General features: G+C 35.8%; 1 protein-coding gene across 5 annotated transcripts in view; it reads right to left on the bottom strand.

The window, feature by feature from the left end:
• Window positions 1-23,453, bottom strand: part of RIC1 (RIC1 homolog, RAB6A GEF complex partner 1) — a 145,411-nt gene that overhangs the window by 108,382 nt on the left and 13,576 nt on the right. For 4 of the 5 annotated variants that reach the window (XM_025423538.3, XM_025423535.3, XM_025423536.3 and 1 more), the window contains one exon: window positions 3,817-3,924. The exons of the other annotated variant lie outside the window; for it this stretch is intronic. In XM_025423538.3, coding sequence (XP_025279323.1) covers window positions 3,817-3,924 — 108 coding nt within the window. Of the gene's footprint in view, window positions 1-3,816; window positions 3,925-23,453 lie in introns of those variants that run through there. 5 annotated transcript variants of the gene reach the window in all.

The raw sequence follows: 23,453 nt of genomic DNA, 5'->3' as shown, positions 1-23,453 counted from the left end.
TTTGTGAGAGGAGACACTGAAGCTTCTGTTCTAGAATATCTCAGTAAAGCAAATTTCACAATAAACAAAACCAGATGAATTTTTTGGTTTTCCAGCAAATATAAAAGTTATTTTTACACTATACTGTAGTTTTTTAGGTGTGTGAGAGCATTTTTAAATGCAACGTACACACCTTAGTTAAAAAAATACTTGATTCCTAACCAATGCTATCATCTGAGCCTTCTGCAACTCAAAATTTTTTGCAGGTGAGGGTTGCTGAAGGTTTCAGTGGCTGTGGCCACTTCTTAAAACAACAATGAAGTTCGTTGCATTAAATGACTCTTCCTTTCATGAAATTTTCTCTGCAGCAATGCTGTTTGATAGCTTTCATCCACAAAACTTCTTTCAAAATTGGGAGTCAATCCTCTCAAAGCCAGTCACTGCTCTATCAACCGAACTGATGCACTATTCTAAATCCTCTGTTGTTATTTCAACAGTCTTCACAGCAGCTTCACCACGAGTAGATCCCACCTCAAGAAACCATTATCTTTGCTCATTCAGCAGCAGCAACTCTTCTTCTGTTCAAGTTGTATCCTGAGATCACAGGTGTTCTGTCCCATCTTCAGGCTCTATTTCTAATTCTGGTTCTCTTGCTGTTTCCACCACTCCTGCAATCTTGCATCCCTCTAAGTCATCTAGGGAGACTGGAATCAACTTCTTCCAAACTCCTAATAATGCTGATATTCTGATCTCTCCCCATGAATCATGAATGTTCTTCATGGCATCTAAGATGGTGAATCCTTCCCAGAAGGTTTTCAACTAACTTTTCCCAGATCTATTAGAGGCATCACTATGTATGGCAGGTACAGTCCTATGAAATGTACTTCTTAAATAAGAAGACTTGAATAAGAAATTTTTTAAAAGAGACAAAGACTCTTAAATATAGAGAACCAATTGGTGGTTGCCAAAGGGGAGGTGAGTGGGAACAATGGGTGAAACAGATAAAGGAGATGAAGAGCATACTTATCATAATGAGCACTGAGTAATGTACAGAATTGCTGAATCATTACACTGTACACCTGTATACATGAAACAAATATAACGCTGTATGTTATACTCCAACAAAAAATAAATATAATTAATTTTTAAAATAAAAAAATACTTGAAAGTTGAAAGGATTCCTTGATCCATGGGCTGCAGAATGGATGTGTTAGCAGGCATGAAAACAACATAAATCTCGTTGTCCAACTCCATCAGAACTGTTGTAAAATCGGGTACATATTCAATAAGTGATGGATGATGTGAAAGGGATTTTTTTTTCCTAAGCAGGTCTCTAAAGTGGGCTTAAAACATTTAGTAAACTGGGACGTCTGGGTGATTTAGTCAGTAAAGTGGCCGACTCTTGATTTTGGCTCAGGTTATGATCTCAGGGTGGTGAGACTGACTGAGCTCCACACTGGGCTCCATGCTCAGCGTGGAGCCTGCCTGAGATCCTCTCTTGCCTCTCCCTCTGCCCCTCGCCTATTCACAGTCTGTCTAAACTAAATACAATCTTAAAAAAGTTTTTCAGTAAATCATGGTGTAAACAGATGTGCTATCCTCTGGGCTCTGCTGTTCCATTTATAGAGCACACGCAGAGTAGATTTACCAGAATTCCTAAGGGCCCTAGGATTTGAGAAATGATCAATAAGCACCTGCTACAACTTAAAAGTGCCCAACTGCATTAGCCCCCACAACACAATCAGCCAGTCCTTGGAAGCTCCGAAGCCAGGCACTGACTACTCCTCTCTAACCACACAAGTCCTAGATGATATCTGCTTCCCATGGCAGGCTCTTTCACCCACACTGACAATCGGTTGGTCAGTGTAGCCACCTTCGTTAATGATCTCAGCTAGATCTTCTGGATCACCTGCTGCATCGCCTGGCACCTTCATGCCATGGACACAGTTTCCTTCCTTAGACCTCATGAACCAGTCTCTACTGGCTTCAGACCTTTCTCCTGCAGCTTCCTCTCCTCTCTCAGCCTTCACGGGACTGAAGAGAGTGAGTCAGGGCCTTGCTCTGGGTGAGGCTTTGGCTGAAGGGAATGTTGTGGTTGGTTTGACCTTTTATCCACCGAACGTTCCCCATTAACAGCAATAAAGCTAATTCACTTCCCTATCATTCGTTGTTCACTGCAGTAGCACTGTTAATCTCCTTCAGGAGCTTTTCCTTCACATTTACAACTTGGCTACTTACCGGCAAAATAGGCTTCAGCTTTCAACAGGGCTTCCTCAATAAACTTTAATCATTTCTAGCTTTTGATTGAAAGTGAGAGGCATGCAGCTTATCCTTTCTGTTGAAGAGACTACTGCAGGGTTATAAATTGTCCTAATTCCAATATAGTTGTTACTCAGGACATTGGGAAGGAGAAAGGGAAGGAGAAAGGGAAAGAGCGAGGCAGTGGAGCAGTCAGAACACACCCAACATTTTTTTAGTTTGCTATCTCATATCTCACATGGGCACTGTTTGTGGCACCCTAAAACAATATCAATAGTAACATCAAAAATCACTGATCATAAATCACCAAAATAAATATAATAATGAAAAAGTGTGAAAAACTGAAAATTACCAAATTACCAAATCTTCAATTTGCAAAATATGCAGTAACTGCAAAGGGCAATAAAGCAAAGCACTTTTTACAAGTTATGTCTTTACATTACATGGAATCTAAATACCTAATTTAATCCCTTCTCTCCAAAATACACCATCTATATAACTTGGATAAAACATGCTTCCTCAGGGGACCTGGGTGGCTCAGTGGTTGACCATCTACCTTCACCCCAGGACATGATCCTGGGATCCTGAGCTCCCCACAGGGAGCCTACCTCTCCCTCTCCCTATGTCTCTGCCCCTCTCTGTGTCTCTCATGAACAAATAAATAAAATCTTAAAAAAAAAAAAAAAAAACTTACTTCCTCAGCTCTTCAATATAACACCATCCATTATGAAGAATAACAGTATGGAATTCAAAGTGTCAGTTTAAAAATTAAATAAGACAATCCATGTGTAGTGGTTATAACAGTACTTACTTAAGAGATACTCAATAAATGTTAACTATATTATGACTGCTATTTCAAATTAGGTGATAATGACAGTCTAAAAAATGACAATGACAAAACATAGATTGAAAAGATAAAACTGACCAGATCTCGGCACATTAATGGAATAGAGGAGAAATGCAGAAATAGATCCAAATGGATATGAGAATTTAGTGACATAAAAACATAAATGTTATCATTTTTGTGAGACATCCACCCCAAAGGAAGGCAGCGAGCAGCCCAGGTGGCTCAGCGGTTTAGTGCCACCTTTGGCCCAGGACATGATCCCGGAGATCTGGGATCAAGTCCCACATCGGGTTCCGCATGGAACTTGCTTCTCCCTCTGCCTATGTCTCTGCCTCTCTCTCTCTGTCTCTCTCATGAATAAATAAATAAAAAAAAAAAAAAAAAAAAAAAAACGAAGGCAGGCCTTAAAATGTAAATTCGGGAGTACCCCCATGTAAATAAAGATGAAAGCCTTAAAACCACGGATTAGACTTCAAGGACAAAACAGGAAAGCGAGAAAAATAAAGAGAAAAGTATATAAGCACTATATTAAAAAGGAAGAAAGAGAAGAATCACCAAAGAATATAGTAAGAGTACCCTGAATAGAAGAATCAGTATAGCAATTCCTATCACAGAAGATAAATACTCATGGGTGAGAAAAGACTGAAATGAAGTCATCTAAAAGAATCAAACTTAAATGCAACATAATGATTTCATAAGAAAACACTATTAAAATTGAAAACTCTACTTACTGACACAGCTATCATGGTACTATCTGGCCTCCACTCAGCTTGTTTGTAGGATCCAAACTGAGAAGATGATTTTTCAGGTTCCTTGTAGGTTACGATTAACACACTAGGCTGAAAGGAAAGAGGTTTATTTTATTAGTATCTCACAAAAATATATACAAATTTAAGACAGCTTATCTTAGAGTACTCTGAAAATCTTTTAATACTTCTAAATGTTTATAGAAGATAACAATGTAAGTTACAGCCCTAATTAGCCCAAACAGATTATCTAAAAAGAACCAAAAGGAAAGACAATCTGAAAAGGACTGTATCTATATAAGCTATTAAATTGATAACTAGTAACCTTCAAAAACAGACACAGGCCCAGATGGGTTCACTAGTGAATTCTATCAAATGTTTAGGAAGAAATTACACAAATTCTCTACAAAATATTCCAGAAGACAGAAGTGGAGAGATTACTACCTCTTTCTGAGGTCAGCATCAGTCAAATACTAAAACTAGACAAAAACATTACAAAAATATTAAACAGCAGACCAACAGTTCTCATAAACGTAGCTGTAAAAATTCTCAAAATACTAGCAAACCTAATCCAACAATGTTTAAAAAGATTTATACAAAAAAAAAAAAGATTTATACACTACAACCACATGGAATTTATTCCAGTATTCAAGGCTGGATCAACATGCAAAAATCAATTAATGTAATCCATTACACATCAACAAGTTAAAGAAGAAAAACCACATGATCATACCAATAGATGCAGAAAAAGAACTTAATAAAATTGAGCATCCATTCATGATAAAAACTCTCAGTAAGCTAAGAATAAGGGGAACTTCTTCAATCCGACAAAGAATACTACCTACAATGAACCGGTAACTAACATCATACTCACTGGTAAGAAACTAGAAGCTTTCTTGGTAAACTCAAGAACAAGGTAAAGACACTCCCTTCTCAACACTCCTTTTCAAAAATCACACTGAAAGTCCTTGCTAATATACTAAGACAAGAAAAAGAAATAAAACAGCATAGAAAAAAAAAAAAAAACAGCATAGAAAAAAAGTACAACTTCCTTTGTGTATATATATACATTACTGCTTATATAGAAATCCAAAGGAACCACCAACAAAACAACATGGTAATAATTATTAGTAACGTTATAGGATGTGTTCGTATAAAAATCAAGTGTTTTATTAAACAGTCCTGAATAAACAGAATTGGAAATTAAACAGACAATAGCATTTGTACTAGTAACCAAAAAAAATATTTAGTCATAAAACTATAGAATATGTCCAAGATCTACACGAGGAAAACTACAAAACTTTAATGAACAAAATTTAAAATGAATTAAATAAATGGAGGGATATATCAAGTTCATGGATGGGAAGATTCAATACTGTCAAGATGTTAGTTCTTACAATTTACTACAGATTCAACACAATTCAAATCAAAATCACAGCAAGTTATTTTAGAGATAGCAACAGGCTGACTAAAGCTTAAATGGACACACAAAAGACCCAGAATGGCCGACTCAATACTGAAGGAGACGAACTAAGTTGAAAGACTTGATACTACTTCAAGATCTCTTATAAAGATACAGTAATGAAGACAATGTGGTACTGGCCGGAGAACAGAAAACACATCAACAGAACAGAATAGAGAGCACCAAAAACAGACTCACAAAAATATAGTCAAGTGACCTTTGACAAAGATAATAAAATGGAGAACACATGGTGTTTTCATCAAATGGTGCTAGAACAACTAGACATCCACTTTCTGGTAGTTTAAGAAGCTCCAAAGGGTCATCTTGTACTTTCCCTGCCATTGTCCTAGAAGCAGCCATTTTTCCAGGGATCCCTGTTCCATTTTTATTAGAGAATGGTATTTAAAAAACAAGATCTGGAAACAAGATGTTTGTTGCTAGTAGGGTGTCACGGCTTCTAGGTCCTCTCAATAAACATAGTAGGAAACATAAAAACTTATACTCACCTATATATGAACATATTACGTCTCTATATTTCTTTCCACATATATATGTATATATTTATATATAGAAATACTGGAGTATAATCAAGCACAATATGATTTCCTCTAATCTTCTCCCTTACTTGTAGCTTTTTTTGGTTACTTCATACAAGTGACTTAGTTCTTTGTTCAACTCTACTGTATGCACAGAGTAGTTTAGAACTGCTAAGTATATTCCTATAGTAAGCAAATTTACCAACTAGAATATAGTTTTTAAGGCTAGCTTCTTTTACATTAGCTTTTGAAAAAGTGTTACATAGGCCCGTTCCCTTAAGACTTTCTTTTTTAATTTTAAAAGCAAAATAAAGTTTCTAAGAAGCTAACAATATTCTAAATACATTAACTAGCAATACTCTAAATACATTAAAATCGCTAACCATCAGTTGTTTGTACTTCAAATATCAATTAAAAATTAAAAACCTGTATCTAGGAGTGACATGAGAAGATGGGACAGCAAGAAGTTCTGGACTTTCCTCCCACCACACCCCTACAAAAATTGAGCAACAATTCAGAGAAAAATTCCCTTTGGTGAGAAATCTAGAAACTAATAACTGAAAGGCACTTGAAGGCTGAATGAACACAAAATCAGACTCATCAAAGCTGCTAGGAAGATATGGGACACCCTCCTACCAGAAACCCTACCCCCTCCACCTCCAGGTGCTTCTTGGGAAAGAGAAAAGCCCACAGGTCCAATGCCCCAGTTTTTCTGGGGACTGCCCAAAAGGAGGGAGAGAGACTGTCTTGCCTTTTGATGAGCCACTGATGAAACCTGGCATAATCTCGTCAGCCACTATGTCATAAGAGCAGAGACAGAGTTTGGGCTGGCAGTGCCATAGCCCCTTCCTTGACTCAACACAGAGCAAGCAGATGGGGGGAAAAAACAGCTTCTACCTTCTTCCTAGAGTGAGGAGAGAAAGAGTTGGATAGAGCATAAAACAACTTTTCTGATGGACACTTGGAGAATGGCTTTGGTTCACCTGTTACAGTACACTGAAGGGATTCAGCATACCCTAGATTCTTGGTAGCCCCCCCCACACACACACACACACACAAAAAGTGTGTTGGACTAGCATGAAGGTTTGAGACATCACCAGGATCTCTTGCCAGGCCAACTGGGTAGGAGAGGGAAGGTGTGTGTGTGTCTGTCTTTTCTCTATCTCATATATTAGAAGACAACCCTTCTAAAATTTCCAAATCTGGGGAAGGAAATAAAACATACAGATCCAGGAAGCCGAAAGAAACCTAAAGAAGAGAAACTCAAAGAAATACACACTGAGAAAAATTATAATCAAATTGTCAAAAGTAAAAGCAGTAAGAATTTTGAAGGCACATGGGAAAGGCAACTTGTCATGTATAAAGGAACCCCATAGGACTAAGAGTGGGTTTCTCAGCATAAATCTTGCAGAGCAAAAGGGTGTGGGATGATATACCCAGAGCTGAAAGAAAAAAGCTGCCAAGTAAGAATACTATATTAGTAATAGTATCCTTCAAAAATGAAGAAAAGATAAAATCTTTCCTAAACAAACAAAAGCTGAGGGAGTTCATCACCACTAGACTTGCTTAAGATAAATCACTTTAGATTTAAGTGCATACATAGGCTGAAAGTGACAAGATAAAAAAAAAAAGTTATTCCATGCAAATGGTAATCAAAGGAGAACAGAGAAGGTTATATCAGACAAAGTGATTTTAAGTCAAAAAGTGTCAAGACAGGAAAAAGACATTGTATAATAATAAAAAAGTAAATTCACCAGAAAGACCTAACAATTATAAATATATAGAAACGATACTATTAGAAGTAACATCATAACATCTAAAGAAAACAAACATTTACAGAATTGAATGTAAAGTACCCTAGCGCTATACAGCAATATAGCGCTAGGGTACTTTAACATCCCACTTCCAGGAATGGATAGAACACTAAAACAAAATCTATGAAGAAAATGAAGACCTCAACAGCACTATAGATCAAATAAAGCTAACACGTATGTACAGAACTTTCTGTAAATAGCAGGATACACATTCTTAGTGTACACTGAACATTCACCAGGATAGATCACATGTTAGATCACAAGACAAGTCTTAAATTTAAGACTGAAATCATACCAACTATTTTTCTGACTACAATGGAATGAAACTAAAAATCAAAAGGGGAGAAAAAAAGGAAGAAAGGAAAGAAGGAAGGAAGGGAGGAAAGAAAGAAGGAAATTCACAAATATGTGGAAATTAAAGACACACTTGAACAACAACAAATGGGTCAAAGAAATCAAAAAGAAACTAGAAAATACCTTGAAACAAACAAAACCTAAAATACAACATACTGAACCCTACGTGATATAGCAAAAGCCATAATAAAAAGGAAGTTTATAAGCAATAAATGTCTACATTCAAACAGAAGATCTAGGATCAACCTAATTTTATATACCTGAAGGAACTAGAAAAAGAACAAACTAAGTCCAAAATCACCAGAAAGGAAGAAAATAATAAAGATTAGAACAGAAATAAGTGAAATAAAGAACAGTAAAACTACTGGAGGAAAAAACTAAAATTTTTGAAAAGATAAAATTGTAAAACTTCAGCTACACTTACTAAGAAAAACTCAAAATCAACTCAAATATAAAAGGAGACCTTACAACTGATACCACAAAAATACAAAAGATCACAAAGACAACTATAAACAACTATATGCCAGCAAACTGGACAACAAAAAAAAATAGGAAAACTCCTAGAAACACACAACCTATCAAGACCGAATCATCAAGAAACAGAAAATCTGAGAAGACAGTAGTATGTAGATTAAATCTGTGACCAAAAACCTCCCAACAAAGAAAAGCCCAGGACCAAATGACTTCACTGGTAAATTCTACCAAACATTTAGTGAAGAATGCCAATCCTTCCGAAACTCTACTAAAATACTGAAGCAGCAGAAACACTTTCAAAACCAGACAAAGGCACTACAAGAAGTACACTGATTCAAAACCAAAGGCACTACTAGAAAAGAAAATCATAGGTCACTGTCTCTGAATAAAGATGCAAAAATCCTGAATTCAACAGCACATTAAAAAAAAAAATACACCAAGAACCAAATTTGATTTATATTCTTGGGATGCTAGTATGGGTCAACATACAAGAATCAATTAATGTGATACACTGTGTTACCAGAATAAAGGATAAAATTCACATAATCATCTCAATAGATAAAGTATGTGACAAAATTCGACACACTTTCAGAAGAAAAACCTCAAACTATAAAAAAAAAAAAGGCCAAATACTTCAACATAAAAAAGGTCATTTAAGATCTATAGCTAAATCATACCCAACAGTAAGAAACTGAAGTTCTCCTCTAAAATCAGGAACAAGGGGATCCCTGGGTGGCTCAGCAGTTTGGCGCCTGCCTTTGGCGCAGGGCCCGATCCTGGAGTCCCAGGATCAATTTCCACGTCGGGCTCCTGACGTGGAGCCTGCTTCTCCCTACTCCTGCGTCTCTGCCTCTCTCTCTCCCTCTCTCTCTCTCTCTCTCTATCATAAATGAATAAATAAATCTTTAAAAAAATTAAAATAAAATCAGGAACACGTCCAGGATGCCTACTATCATCACCTCTATTCAACATAGTATGGAAGTCCTAACCAGAGCAATTAGGCAAGAGAAAAATATATAAGGAATCCAAGTCAGAAAGTAAGAAACAAAACTGTCAATTTGCAAAGAGTATGATCTTATATAAAGAAAACTCTAAAGAATCCATTAAAAAGAAACTGATAATAAAGGAATTCAGTTAAGTTTTAGAATACAAAATCAACATACAAAAATCAACTACATTTCTATACACTTAACAATGAGCTATCTGAAAAGGAAATCAGGGAAACAATCTTAGTTCAAATACCACCAAAAATAATAAAATCTTAGGATTAAAGAACTGTAGAGGTGAAAGACTTGTACACTGAAACTACAAAATACTGAAGAAATTTTTTAAAAAGGGGGAAGACATCCTGTGTTCATGATTTGGAAGATTAATATCATTAAAATGTCCATACTACCCAAAGCAATTTACAAATTTAAAGCAATTACTATCAAAATCACAATCGTACTTTTTACAGAAGTAGAAAAAAATTAAATTCCTATGAAATCACAGAAAGCTCCAAACAGCCAAGTTGATAATGAGTAAGAACAATGCTAGAGGCATCAGGCATCACACTTCTTGATTTTTAAATATTCTACCAAACTACAGTAAATCAAATAGTATAGTTATGGCATTAAGACAGACACAGGCCAATGAAAGAGTAGAGAGCCCAGAAATAAATCCACACAAGCAGGTCAATTGATCTTCAACAAGGGTTCTAAGTATACACAATGGGAAAAGTATAGTCTTATTAACAAACAATATTGGAGGGATCCCTGGGTGGCACAGCAGTTTGGCGCCTGCCTTTTTTGGCCCAGGGCGCGATCCTGGAGACCCGGGATCGAATCCCATGTCGGGCTTCTGGTGCATGGAGCCTGCTTCTCCCTCTGCCTGTGTCTCTGCCTCTCTCTCTCTCTCTCTCTGTGTGACTATCGTAGATTTAAAAAAAAAAAAAAAAATATTGGAAAAATCGGCCAGCCACACGCAAAAGAATAAGATTGGACCTTTATCTAATCCTATACACAAAAATCAATTCAAAATGGATTACAGACTTAAAGGTACCCCTTGAAACTATAAAAGAATACCTGATTCCACTTACCTAAACAGTTAAATTCATAGTGTCAGAGTGAAATGGTGGTTACCAGAAGATGTGAGATGAGAATCGAAAGCTGCCAATTCAATGACAAAGTTTCAGTTAAGCAAGATGATTAAGTTCTAGAGATCTGCTGTACATCATAGCTATAGCTAACAATATTGTACTACACACTTAAAAATTTTGAAGAGATCTCATGTTAAGTGCTCGCATCACAATAAAATTTTCATGTTAACATAAATAATATTTTTGAATAACTTTATTTCTAAACCAAAAGGATAAGCAGTGGAACTATTTTGCCATGCTCTTTAAAAGTCTAATATAACTGACTATGGCTGGATTCTCCTATCTACTTCTACAGTCTGTTGTGACATGTTGTTTTAATTGAAGCATACAAAGAAAATCCAGTCTTACACAGATTTATAATTGGATTTTAAATAATCATAAATATTCTTTGATAGAATCCCAAAACTTGACAAGGGATAGTTTCTTAAAAATGAGTTGTAATGTAGAATCTAAGTCCTTTTCAATAAAGTTTTTATACAGGGCAGCCCAGGTGGCTCAGCGGTTTAGTGCCACCTTCAGCCCAGGGCCTGATCCTGGAGACCCGGGACTGAGTCCCATGTTGGGCTCCCTGCATGGAGCCCTCTTCTCCCTCTGCCTGTGTCTCTGCCTCTCTCTCTCTCTCTCACACATGAATAAATAAATAAATAATCTTAAAAAAAAAAAACACACACACAGTTTAAAAATAAATAAATAAAGTTTTTACACTGTTTCAAAACCAAAAACAAAAGTACCTTGGATAATATTTACAATAAACGAAGAGAAGAAATTTAATTGTGGAGACTATAAGGAATTTATTTTAAAAATCTAGAAGTGAAACCTGAGTCTGAAAGGGAAATTAGAACTCTTTGATTTGATCACTTGGTTACTTTTCCAGTATTTTTTCCAAAAATACTTAAGCTCATCTTATTTGTGAGAAAATAAACCCAATCTGATAGATTCTACTAAGTAACTCATCAGTACTCTTCAAAAAGATCAAGATCATAAAGGACAAGGAAAAACTTAAGAACTATTACAGACTAGAAGAGATTGGAAGAAATAAAACCATATGCAATGTGGCACACAAAATAGACATGTAGAAAAGAAAGAGGACACCAGAGCAAAATTAAGGAAAATGTACCAATGTTATAAACTCTTCATTATAATTAATGCTATGTGAAAGATGCATAAGAACAACAAAAAACAAGTATATACTCTATGATTCTACTTACATAAAACTTTAGAAAAGGCAACCCAATCTGTAGCAAGAGAAAGCAACCAGATGAGTGACTGCCTGGATATGGAGGGCAGTAGGAAGCAACTACAAAAAGTTAAGAGGAAATATCTAGAGGTGATGAGTTTGTTCACGGTCAGGATTATGGTGATGGTTTGATGATGTATACAAGTCATATCTAATCAAATTTACACTATAAACATGCAATTTATATCATGTCAATTATATCTCAGAAAATTATTTAAAAAGTTTCAAACAAGGTATTTTGCTGGTCTTTCTAAAAATTAACCAAAGGGAAAACAACACACTTAGGGAAACCTAGTCAGAATCTTTTGCAAAAACCTAGAAGAGAAGCCTGAACTATGCAGAAGGTAGGAGGGACAGAAAGAAGACAGAAACAAAAACTGGTTGTAGTTTGCTTAGCATCTAAAGTACATGAACATGAACATACAAGTTAGAATAAACTGTTTACTAATATTTGTTTTTGAGGATTTTGATATCCTTGACCTGTTTACGTGAATGATCAATTTTTTGACTGTGACAAAGACATTAACTAACTCAATCAGAAAAGGAGATTTTTAAAAAGATTGTTATAACCAGCAATGATAATCTGCCTATTGAATTAATAAATGTAAAAAGATTGAATAGCGGTATTTAATCACTAACTTAAAACCACAGTATATTTTAGCATTTATTAACTTTTTATTTCTTAATGTTTTAATATTTACATATTTTATAAACGTTTTATTTCTAAAAAAGTAATTTATCTAATTTGGGAGTTAGAAAGCATACTAAGACTGGTTTTTACTCTGCTTGCACTTATATCAAAACAATATACAATAATGTGGGCTTATGAAACATTTTTATATGAAGCAGACAAGTCTCCTCTCTCTGGTAACTTGTGCACAAATATTAGTAAGTACTACTCTGACTCTCTAAAGAGCTGAAACCGACATAGCTAAAGGCCTCCAAATTACTGACTTCACCAAAAAAAAAAAAAAAAAGATTCTAGGCAGCAATTTAGTCCTTATAGATGTATTTCAAAACAGAAGCAGTGCTATATCTAAAGAAGTCTATTATGTATTTCTTTATAACCCATGACAACATAGAAAATATGGTCCCAAGATTATGTATGAATCTTTTTGTATAAAATTTCACACTATTAAAACAGATCCTGGGCAGCCCAGGTGGCTCGGCGGTTTAACGCCGCCTTCAGCCCGGGGCCTGGTCCAGGAGACCTGGGATCGAGTCCCACATCGGGCTCCCTGCATGGAGCCTGCTTCTCCCTCTGCCTGTGGCTTTGCCTCTCTCTATCTCTATCTCTCTCTCTCTGTCTGTCTCTCTCATGAATAAATAAAATCTTAAAAAAAAAAAAAACAGATTCTTACTAATTTTGTTAGTGACTAATATCTTAAGTTTTATATTCCTTAAATATCCATGAAGAATAACCACATGTATATATTCTTTTTTAAAAAATATTTTATTTATTCATTAGAGAGAAGGGAGGACAATTCTTAGTAATCCACCACTTCAAATAGTTGTTTCCACAGACTAATTTTAAGTTAATTTTAATGTCTAAATAAAGTATAAAGAATAAAATGAACACTGGCAAACCCATCATCCAGCTACAGAAATGATTCACTATCATAATTTGAAGGCCCTGAGTGCCCTCACCTAATTACATGCACTCTCCAAGATATAATCACTATCTTCAATTTTGTGATTATATCCCTGCTCTTCTGTATAATTCATTCACTTCTTGTACTGAATTAATATACCACAACTCATCTATTCTCCTGTTGATAAAAACATTTGAGTTTAGAAAAAGAATTTATGATTTTTTTCTGATTAAAAAAACTGTTAATTCCAAAATGAGAAATGTCGGGGGAGGCGTGTCTCTGACCATACAAAGTCCAATTCAATGCAGTGTAAATTTTAAAACTTGATAAATATAACTGGCACTACTGTTATTAAACTAAGATAACTATGATACATTTATGTTCTTAATAGAATTGCAAATCTGTGACGCTTACATGCTTCCTACTATTTTTTAGTTGATTTTTAAAAATTAATGGTGACAGCTGTACTTGGTAAATGTCTGTAAAAGACTCCAGACTCATCTTTTAAATTTTATATGACACTCTATTTTCAGAATTCGATCATTCGAGATTATATAACTATTTAGGATATTCCCTATTAGTATCCTAGGGCTGCTGTTACAAATACCAAAAACTGACTGGCTTAAAACAACAGAAATTTAAATTAAGGAGTCAGCAGGGCCATGACAGCTCTAGAGGAAACTCCCTCCTCTCCTCTTCCAGTTCCTGGTGTTTGCCTACAGTCTTTGGCATTCCTTGGCTTAGAGATGCATCACTCCAGTTACATGGCCATCTTCTCCCTCTCATATTGTCTTCCCTCTGTGCATCTCTATTTGTGCTTAAATTTTCTCTTTCTATAAGGATGGTGTCATATCAGATTATGGCCTACTCTAACAACCTCATTTTAACTTGATTACTCTTTAAAGACCCAATTTCTAAATAAAGACACTTTCCAGTATTAGGGGTGAGAATTCCAACCTATCATTTTTAGGTGGACATGACTCAACCTACTACGTTCTATCTTTGTAAATGTTCTGTAACAACTAAGAAGTGGGGTGCTAAAAGTGAATAAACACAACCTATGACTGGTCATACCATATGACTGGACAGCCTTAGTATAGACCAACTTTCTGCAGTGAGAGAAATGTTTATCTGTACTATCCTGTACAGTACACACTACTCACACATAACCACAGAGTACTTGAAATATGGCTAGTGTAACAAACTCATTTTATTTTACACAATTCTTAATAAGTTAAAAATTGTAGTAACCTGTGGCTACTGGTTTCCACACTGGATATACCGAACTAGGTTCTGCAGAACCAGTGATTATTTACTTAAAGAGCTGAAGACCAATTCCATTTCAAAAATGCTGTATTAAAATTCAACAATTTTCTTTACTACAGAGTTTTAGCAAATTTTCAGTGGCCAATGTACACTGTCAATCTTCAATAGAATACAGTATGTGATACTTTCCAAGCTTATCTGATTTAACAATTCATCCTTGCCTAAGATTATCACATAGTATCAAAAGTTCCTTATACCAGCCTTTAGGTAATTCTAGTCCATACTTTGAGTAGTTTTAGATACAGGTAATGTCCGATAAATGTCATTACAAATACGTCCATTTTTCATACTGTATACACTCTATTGGTTTTTAGTATACATACAGAATTGTGCAATCATTACCGCTATATAATTCCAGAGCATTTAAAAAAATCACTCCAATAAGAAATTCTGCCTATTAGCTCTCATTCTCTGTTTCTTCCTCCTCCTCTCAGCTCCTAGCAACCAATAATCTACTTTCTAACTCCACATACTTGCCTGTTCTGGAGATTTCATATAAGCAGAATCAATAATAATAATATAAGCAGGCCAACAGAAAAGTAGTGGCCTTTTATGTCTGGCTTCTTTCACTTTGCATGATGTGCTAGGGTTCACCCACACTGTAGCATGTTACCATTAGTGCATCCCTTTTATGACTGAGTAATGTTCCCATGTATGGACACAGCTCATTGTGTTTATCCACACATCTGCTGATAGGACATTTGGGTTGTTTCCACCTTTCAGCTCTTGTAATAAGTGTTGCTATGAAGTTCATTTCTGTTTGAACAACCTTCTCTTTGAACACCTGTTATCAATTGTTTTGGGGCATATACTTGGAAATGCCTAGTCATATGAGAACTCTATGCTTAACTTTTTGAGGAAATATCAAAACTCTTCCCCAGTATCTTCACAATTTTGTATGTCACCAGCAGTTTGTGAAGGTTCTAATTTCCCCACATCCTTGTCAACACTTGTTACTATCTTTTTGACTGTAGCCGTTCTAGTGAGCATAAAGTGGTACCTTGTGGTTTTGATTTGTATTTCCCTGATGACTAAACCAGGCTGAGTATCCTTGTATGTATTTATTGGCCATCTGCATACTGTCTTTAAAGAAACAACTATTCAAATCCATTGCCAATTTTTTTTTTTAACTGGAGTCACCACCTTATAAAGGTTCTGTTTCTACAACTGAAATTTTAAGTTGTTTACTGGAATTATTGTGTTTCTATAGGAAACTCAATATAAATGGTGATTAGGTTCCCTGGCCAGCTCTTTAAAAAGTCTATTCAGCACACATATACTAATAAGGAATACAACATAGTGACTGAAAATATAGGCTCTCAAGTCTGAATGCAAGATTCAAGTACTGGCTCTTACCAGTTTTATAAGCTTGGACAAACTATTTAATTTCTCCTGTGCTTCAGTTTCTGCATCTTTAAAATAAACCTAATAGTACCTATTTCCTTGGATCTCACCACTGCAAAGATTAATAATACAGCACTTGGCAGAGTGCCTGGCACTCAATAAGCACTATAAATATTATCTATCGCTATTCATTACTTTCATGTCTTAGAATCACATCAAAAATACTACTGAACAAAAGTCTCAACCACTTTCTTGAGATGTATGCAAAATTCCTACTTAAGACACCAGTATATTCCTGCTAGAGCTTAGGCAATGACAAGATCTGTCCAACTCTATAGCCATATACAGCTTAGACCAAGGCAAACCACCAAATGCCTGGGGCGGGGTGGGGGGTTGGGGGGCAGAGGACAGAAGGGCAGTAGATATACTGTTAAGTGGGCACAAGGGGACTTTCTGGAGTGATGAAAATGTTCTCAATCTTGATTGGAATAGTGGTTATATAAGTAAATACACTGCTCAGTTTCACTGTACAAAATTTTACCTAAAAAAAGGCCCAAAAGTAAATAAATAAGTCATCATTTAAGTATAGTGACAGCTGTTTACAAAGGCAGGGAAGGAGGGGTGCCTGGGTAGCTCAGTGGTTTAGCATGTGCCTTCAGCTCAGGGCGTGATCCCGGGGTGCTGGGATCAGTCCCAAATCGAGCTCCCCACAGGGAGCCTGCTTCTCCCTCTGCCTGTGTCTCTGCCTCTGTGTCTCTCATGAATAAATAAACTTTTCTTAAAGGGGGGGGGGGGCAGGGAAATTTACTAATATATTTTAGATAATTTTCAAAAAAGATTTTCTGTTTAGTTGACAGTCCATTAGGTACTGTTTTCAAAGTAGGCACAGGGCACTTCTAACAACACAGTTTCTTCTACTGATACTGTGTCAGTTAACGAAGAGCAATTAATTCCATGCTTCCAAATTCCTCTATTTCCAAAATGCTATTTTCCTTCAGGGTAACAACTAATAACTACAGCTGGTGTCTCAAATTTAACACCAATACTCCTCTCACTAAACTGAGATGACCAACTTCATGTACACAAGATAATAAACCTCAGCTACTTCTTTCTCTCCTATATGAAATGAGTAATACTTGAGAAATGTAGGATTCTCATTTTCAAGCTCCTGATGTCAGGCTGTTTTTTTCTCCTGCCCTGTTACTATTCTACATCCTATGGAAAATTACCTGAATTAACAAATGCTCTTGAATGGAAACACTTTTAAAACTAATTTCATGCATACATCATCCATAAAGTATTCACACTAGATATGTTTAATCTTAAGCCTTTTTAAACATAACTTCCAATTTGCAAGAAATATGGAGGATTCAGGAAAATATTAACAATTAGACAAATCCAGAGTGTGAGGTGGTGGTCTACAAGGAAAGCGGCCTCATCTACTAAAAATAACTCTGTGTTACTGAAAATGAGAGAAAAAGGGAAGACTGTTCTAGGATAAGAGACTAAAGAGAGGGTAGCCCCGGTGGCCAAGCAGTTTAGCACCACCTTCGGCCCAGGGCATGACCCTGGAGACCTGGGATCGAGTTCCGCGTCAGGCTCCCTGCATGGAACCTACTTCTCCCTCTGCCTGTGTCTCTGCCTCTCTCCCTCTGTGCCTCTCACGAATAAATAAAAAATCTTTAAAAAATAAAATAAAATACTATTAAAAAAAAGACTAAAGAGATAGAACAACCCAATGGAATGCATGAACCTTGAGTACAGACGACCCCTGAACACCACCAGGGTTAAGGGTGCCAATAATCACAGATGAAGATCCACGTATAACTTTAGACTCTCCAAAAACTTAATTAATAATAGACTATTGTTGATTGAAGTCTTATTGATAATGTAAATAGTTAACAAGCATTTTATATGTCATATGTATTATATACTATATTTTTACAAATAGAGTAAGCTAAAGAAAAGATTATCAGTAAAACTGTAAGGAACACATACTTATGGTACTACAGTGTATTTACCGAAAAAAAAATTGCAAACAAGTGGACCCACAGAGCTCAAATACATATTGTTCCAGGGTCAACTGTAGTTCTTTGTTTTAAAATAAGAAAAGAGGTATACAAGTAATTTGGGGAATACCGGAGAAAATTCAAAACAAACTCCATATTAGAAAATATTAGCGAATTAATTTTCATAGCATGGCTATGTATATCAATGTCATTTTTTAGAAAAAGCAGAGTTTAGTATTTAAGTACCAGTGATGTGTCTAAGACTGACATACTGAAACTTTCAAATAGTTCCCACAAATATACAGACATGCATATATATACACACACAAGGAAATAAGGCAAAATGTTGACAACTGTTGACTCAATGTGGCGAGTACCCAGGTATTCAGTATGTTTTAAGATTCCTATAAAACTTTATAAAGAAAATAAAAGTGTTTGATTTTTTTTTAAGTAAGTCAACAATATTTAAATCTCATGAATTAAGGAAACCAGTATTGGTCCCTCTATAGAAGCTTTTCACTTAAGTACAACATATGTACACAATTGGACATAATTACAAGTGGAAATTTCTTACACAAATTCAATACAAAGCTGAAAGTAAGCAATCTCTAGAATTTATCTCTATTTCCTAGCATGCAGTTAAGTGTGAACTATAGGTCAGAAGATCAACAAACCTCAATGACATATCATGGTATCAACAATGAAGGTTCTAATAAGCCTTATATACCATAGTGCCTAGAATCTTCTCTTTTACTAAGAAAATACATAATTAGAAACTAAGAAAATATATAATAGGCTTCAGGAAACTTTTTTGTAAAAACTGGCTATATTTTGGGACGCCTGTGTGGCTCAGCAGTTGGGCGGCTGCCTTTGGCTCAGGCAGTGATCCCGGGATCCAGGATCAAGTCCCATATCAGGCTCCTGGGAGAAGCCTGCTTCTCCCTCTGCCTATGTCTCTGCCTCTCTCTCTTTCTCTCTCTCTCTCTGTCTCTTATGATTAAATAAATAAATATTTTTAAAAAACTGGCTAAATTTTCTTTCAAGTTCAACTTAAAAATACAAGAGTCCACTCAGGAAAGTAAACTTAGGGAGACTACCTAACTCTCCTATTCAAGAAAAATAATAAACATTTAAAAATACACAGTAATCTAATTTGAAATGTACATCCACGCAGTAAAGCCTTTCTTCTTGCTGCCTCAGATCTTCCGAATTCAGTTTCCCCAGTTTCCCTGTGGTTCAACGGAAGAATGGGAGTGCCCAGGCTTACCAACCATCTGTCTCAGTTTCCTCCTTTGATTTCAAATGAAAAGGAAAGGACCATAATGGAAAGCAAACCATTCTACTTCACAGTATTGCTTCATTTAAACAGCATACTATACACTGAAAAGTTCTAGGCACTGTGCTCAGAATTTAGTGAGCCTTATTAAACAATCTTTAAATCTTAAAAGAACTGTTTAAATTCTTAAAGTCAGCTATTACTGAGATATCTTTCCAACAGTGTGTTTCAAGTTCACTGCTCCTATTTTATATGAAAAGCAGTAAGAAACAATCTCCACACGATAAGCTTTGGCATTAAGTGTGCGTTTGGAACCTCAGCTCTGCCGCTTATTATATAACTTCCCTTAGGTCACCAAATTACTTTACTTGGGCCTCACTTTCTCTATTTGGAAAACAGAATTAAGACCAATCTCCCAAAACTACTGTAGGAACTACAAGACATAAGACATATAAAAAAGACTGACATACAATATATATACTCAACACTGGCTAGTTTATTCTTTTAGTTTAAGGTCAATGGGATTTATATTTCATATGACTGAGACTGAAATAGAATAAGCAAAAATTTTTATCACCTTTGTGCTTCAAAAACACTGATGATGGCAGCAGAGGTGATGGTAATGGATCTAGATCTTAAATGAAATACTGACAATCATGGCAATGGCAGATAAAAAAGACCTAAAAACTACTGAATACGGTACTGTAAATAACCAGACCTGAATATATTCTCTCCTTACCACCTTCCCTGTGTAGGTGCACATATGTATATCCACAAGTGCGGGCACGCGCGCACACATACACACACACACACCCCCCGAAACCAAACAGCTCAGTCTCCCAAACAACAAGACAACACAATTACATCAATTATATCTGCTTGCGGGGAAAAAAAGCCTAAGGAATTACTTTTTCTAAGTATATGACTGAAAATTATGACACTGGCTATTTGATCAGTTTTACCCCATTAAGACAAGAAAACAAAATTGCCTAGCAAAAGTTTAAACACAAGGACTTCCAACAATGGCAGAGTGAAGATGATGGCAAAGCACCCCAAAATACCATACAACTGTCAAATGAATCACTTCAAATATGTGGCAAATAAAAAATTAAGAAACATTTATTCATGAAAACTGCTGAACTTCAAGTAAGAACAATGGGAATGGATGATGTTCTTTCCAGGACTGTTCCTATTCTCTCCCCCAAAGCTTTACTGGTAGGCAGGAGTGGCACCAGAATGGGGCTGTCAGTGAAAAAGCAACTCTGCTGCTAGAGGTGGGCTGGCATTACATGGAGTACAGGGCCAACACTCTTAAGCACTGTCAGTAGAAACAGCAAATTCCTTGGAAAGCTGACAGTGCTGCTAGCCAGAGGTTGCAAACTTGCTTTGGGCAAGCAGCACATCCTTTGGCCTGCTAGAAACTTAACAGGGAAATCCTGGAAATGAGAAAACCAGAGAGGGAACAGAAAAGCCCACCACATACCCTTGGCTCACTGTAAGACAGTTTTCCTTATTTATGAAGAGGAAAAACTCTGAAGGACTCAAGCTCTATACTCATCCCTAACAGAGAGGCTGTGTAAATGCACAGAAAAGAGCAAAGAAAGGCCAAGCTTCCTGCACATCATGGCTCACTGAGAGGCTGTTCCCAAGGAAGTTACAGAAGGGCACAGCAGGTAGTAAAAGCTGGAACAGACACAAAAAATGTCCTGAACCTTGCAAGCACTTCCCAACGTGCATACAGATCAATCGACAAAGAACAGATGCCTTCCTAGCTCAAAATGTTTTATGCAAACATAAAGCCAATCCCTAGGAAGCCAGAATAAAAATAAAAATAAGAAAAAATAAAGCAGAGAAGTCAGTCAGTGGCTGCACAGTGCAGAGGGGATAAATTTTACAGAATAAATCAGACAAATTACTAAAAAACAATACTAAACCACAAAATCAGCAATAACGACTCTCAGGAAACATAAATTATCTAAGATGTCCAATAGGAAGCAAAAAATTACAAAACCTAAGAAGAAACTGGAAAAGTGTGACCCAGACTGGTAGAAAAACAAACTATCTCCGAGTGGGCCTAGAATAGCAGACAAAATATTCACAAAACTCATGATAAATGTACTAAAGAAATAAAGAAAAATATAATACCTCATCAAGTGGGGAATCTCAATAAAAAGCAATAAAAACCTTAAAAAATTAAAAAAAAAAAAAAAAAAAAAAAAAAAAGCAATAAAAACCAATTCTAGAAGTTCTAGAATTTAGAAGTATAATAACTGAAAACTTCATTAAATATCTTCAACAGCAGATATGACAGAAAAATTTTTTAAAAACATGAAAATAGTTCAATAAAATTATCCAATCTAGAAAACAGAGAAAAAATTTTGAAGAAAGTATCAGAGGCCTGTGAGACATCAAGTGAAGCAAGACAGTATAATGGGAAGTTCCAGGAAACCTAACAAAGAACTATTAAGAAAGAAAAAAAAAAAAAAAAAACTGAAGAAATAATGGCTGTGAATGCCCCAGTTTGATAAAAGATATTATGCCCCAGATTCATAATGCTTGACCAAACCTAAGTGGGATAAATACATATGAACATACCTATGTACACACACCACACACAAACTGCTTAAAGCAAACAAGAAAGTGTTGGAAGAGCAAAAATAAAATGACTGATCACATACTAAAGGACAAAACTATGATTAACAGCTGACTTCTCACCAGAAACAATGGATATCAGAAGGCAATGAAATGAAATATTTGAATGCTGAAACAAACATAAGAACCTGTTATCCAGGAAAATTATCCTTCAAAACTGCAGGCAAAGCAAAGTTATTTCCAGACAGATTGAAAATTTGTTGCGAGCAAACCTACCTTACAAAAACAAAACCAACAACAAAAATTTCTATATAAAAATAAAAGACATCAAAATGCATGCAGAAAAAAGTAACAAGCCTGAGATTGCTATACTAAAAAAGGCTTGCCTGTAAGGTTGATCCTTGGCTGGCATCCGGGATTTGGGGAGGAGTCTCACCACTGCTTAACTGATACAAATACCTAAATGTGCCTAAACCATACAAAACACATGGCTTATACTGAAACATTGGTTTTTCCTTCAGGTTTCAGGCTAGGTAGAAAGCCCCCAACAAAAACCTTGGGGAATGAGTCTATAATGAGCTTCCCTGGTAGTCACTGTACATATGCTATCACAGAAATTGAATGCTGGAAGAAATAAACACATCTTATAAGACTGCACTGGAAAAACACTATTGAAAGCTTGCACCTGGTTCCAAGAGATTACCCCCAATGGGATTTACCTTTGGCAAATTTGCTTTGGTATCCTTTTGTTGTAACAAATTACAGACACAAGTAGGATTATCCACTGAGTACTATGAGTAAATCATTGAACTAGGTGGTGGTTCTGGGGAAACTACTGACTGACACAAATGGTAACTCAAATCAAATGGAAGAAACACATAGCAAAAAAAATGCTACATAAACAGGTAAAAATATATACATGTTATTATCTTTTCTTCCTTTCTCTAAAAAATATCAGGGTTTATAAAGCAGTATTCTTCAAAAATATAACTCAACCTAAAATAACACAGGTTTGAATTGTGAAAGTCCACTTATATGCAGACTTTTTTCAATAACATTGCACCTTTTGTTCCTTATAATTTTCTCAATGTTTTCGTTTCTCTAGCTTATTTTAAGACTACAATATAAAGTAAAACCTACAAAATAGTGTTAACCAACCAGTATCAGTAAGGTTTCCAGTCAATAGTAAGCTATTAGTGAAGTTTTGGGGGAATCAAAAGTTATATATGGATATGTGACTGCGCAGGGGGTCAGCATCCCTTACCTCTGTTGTTCAAGGACAATTGTATAGCACACCATATTTATGTATGTTGTAAACATACAAAGATGTAACATATTACATGACAATGCCTCAAGGAAGGTGACAGAACAAAACAATCAAAAAATAAGGAGAGAAAGAGCCTGAACAACACTACAAACTAACTGGATCTAACAGAAATACAAATCAGAAAAAAAAAGAAAAGAAATAC

This window comes from Canis lupus, chromosome 1 (genome assembly GCF_003254725.2).
Source record: "Canis lupus dingo isolate Sandy chromosome 1, ASM325472v2, whole genome shotgun sequence".
Lineage (NCBI taxonomy): Eukaryota > Metazoa > Chordata > Mammalia > Carnivora > Canidae > Canis > Canis lupus.
The sequence above is the reverse complement of the archived record's forward strand: the minus strand, read 5'-3'. Positions and strand labels throughout refer to the sequence as shown.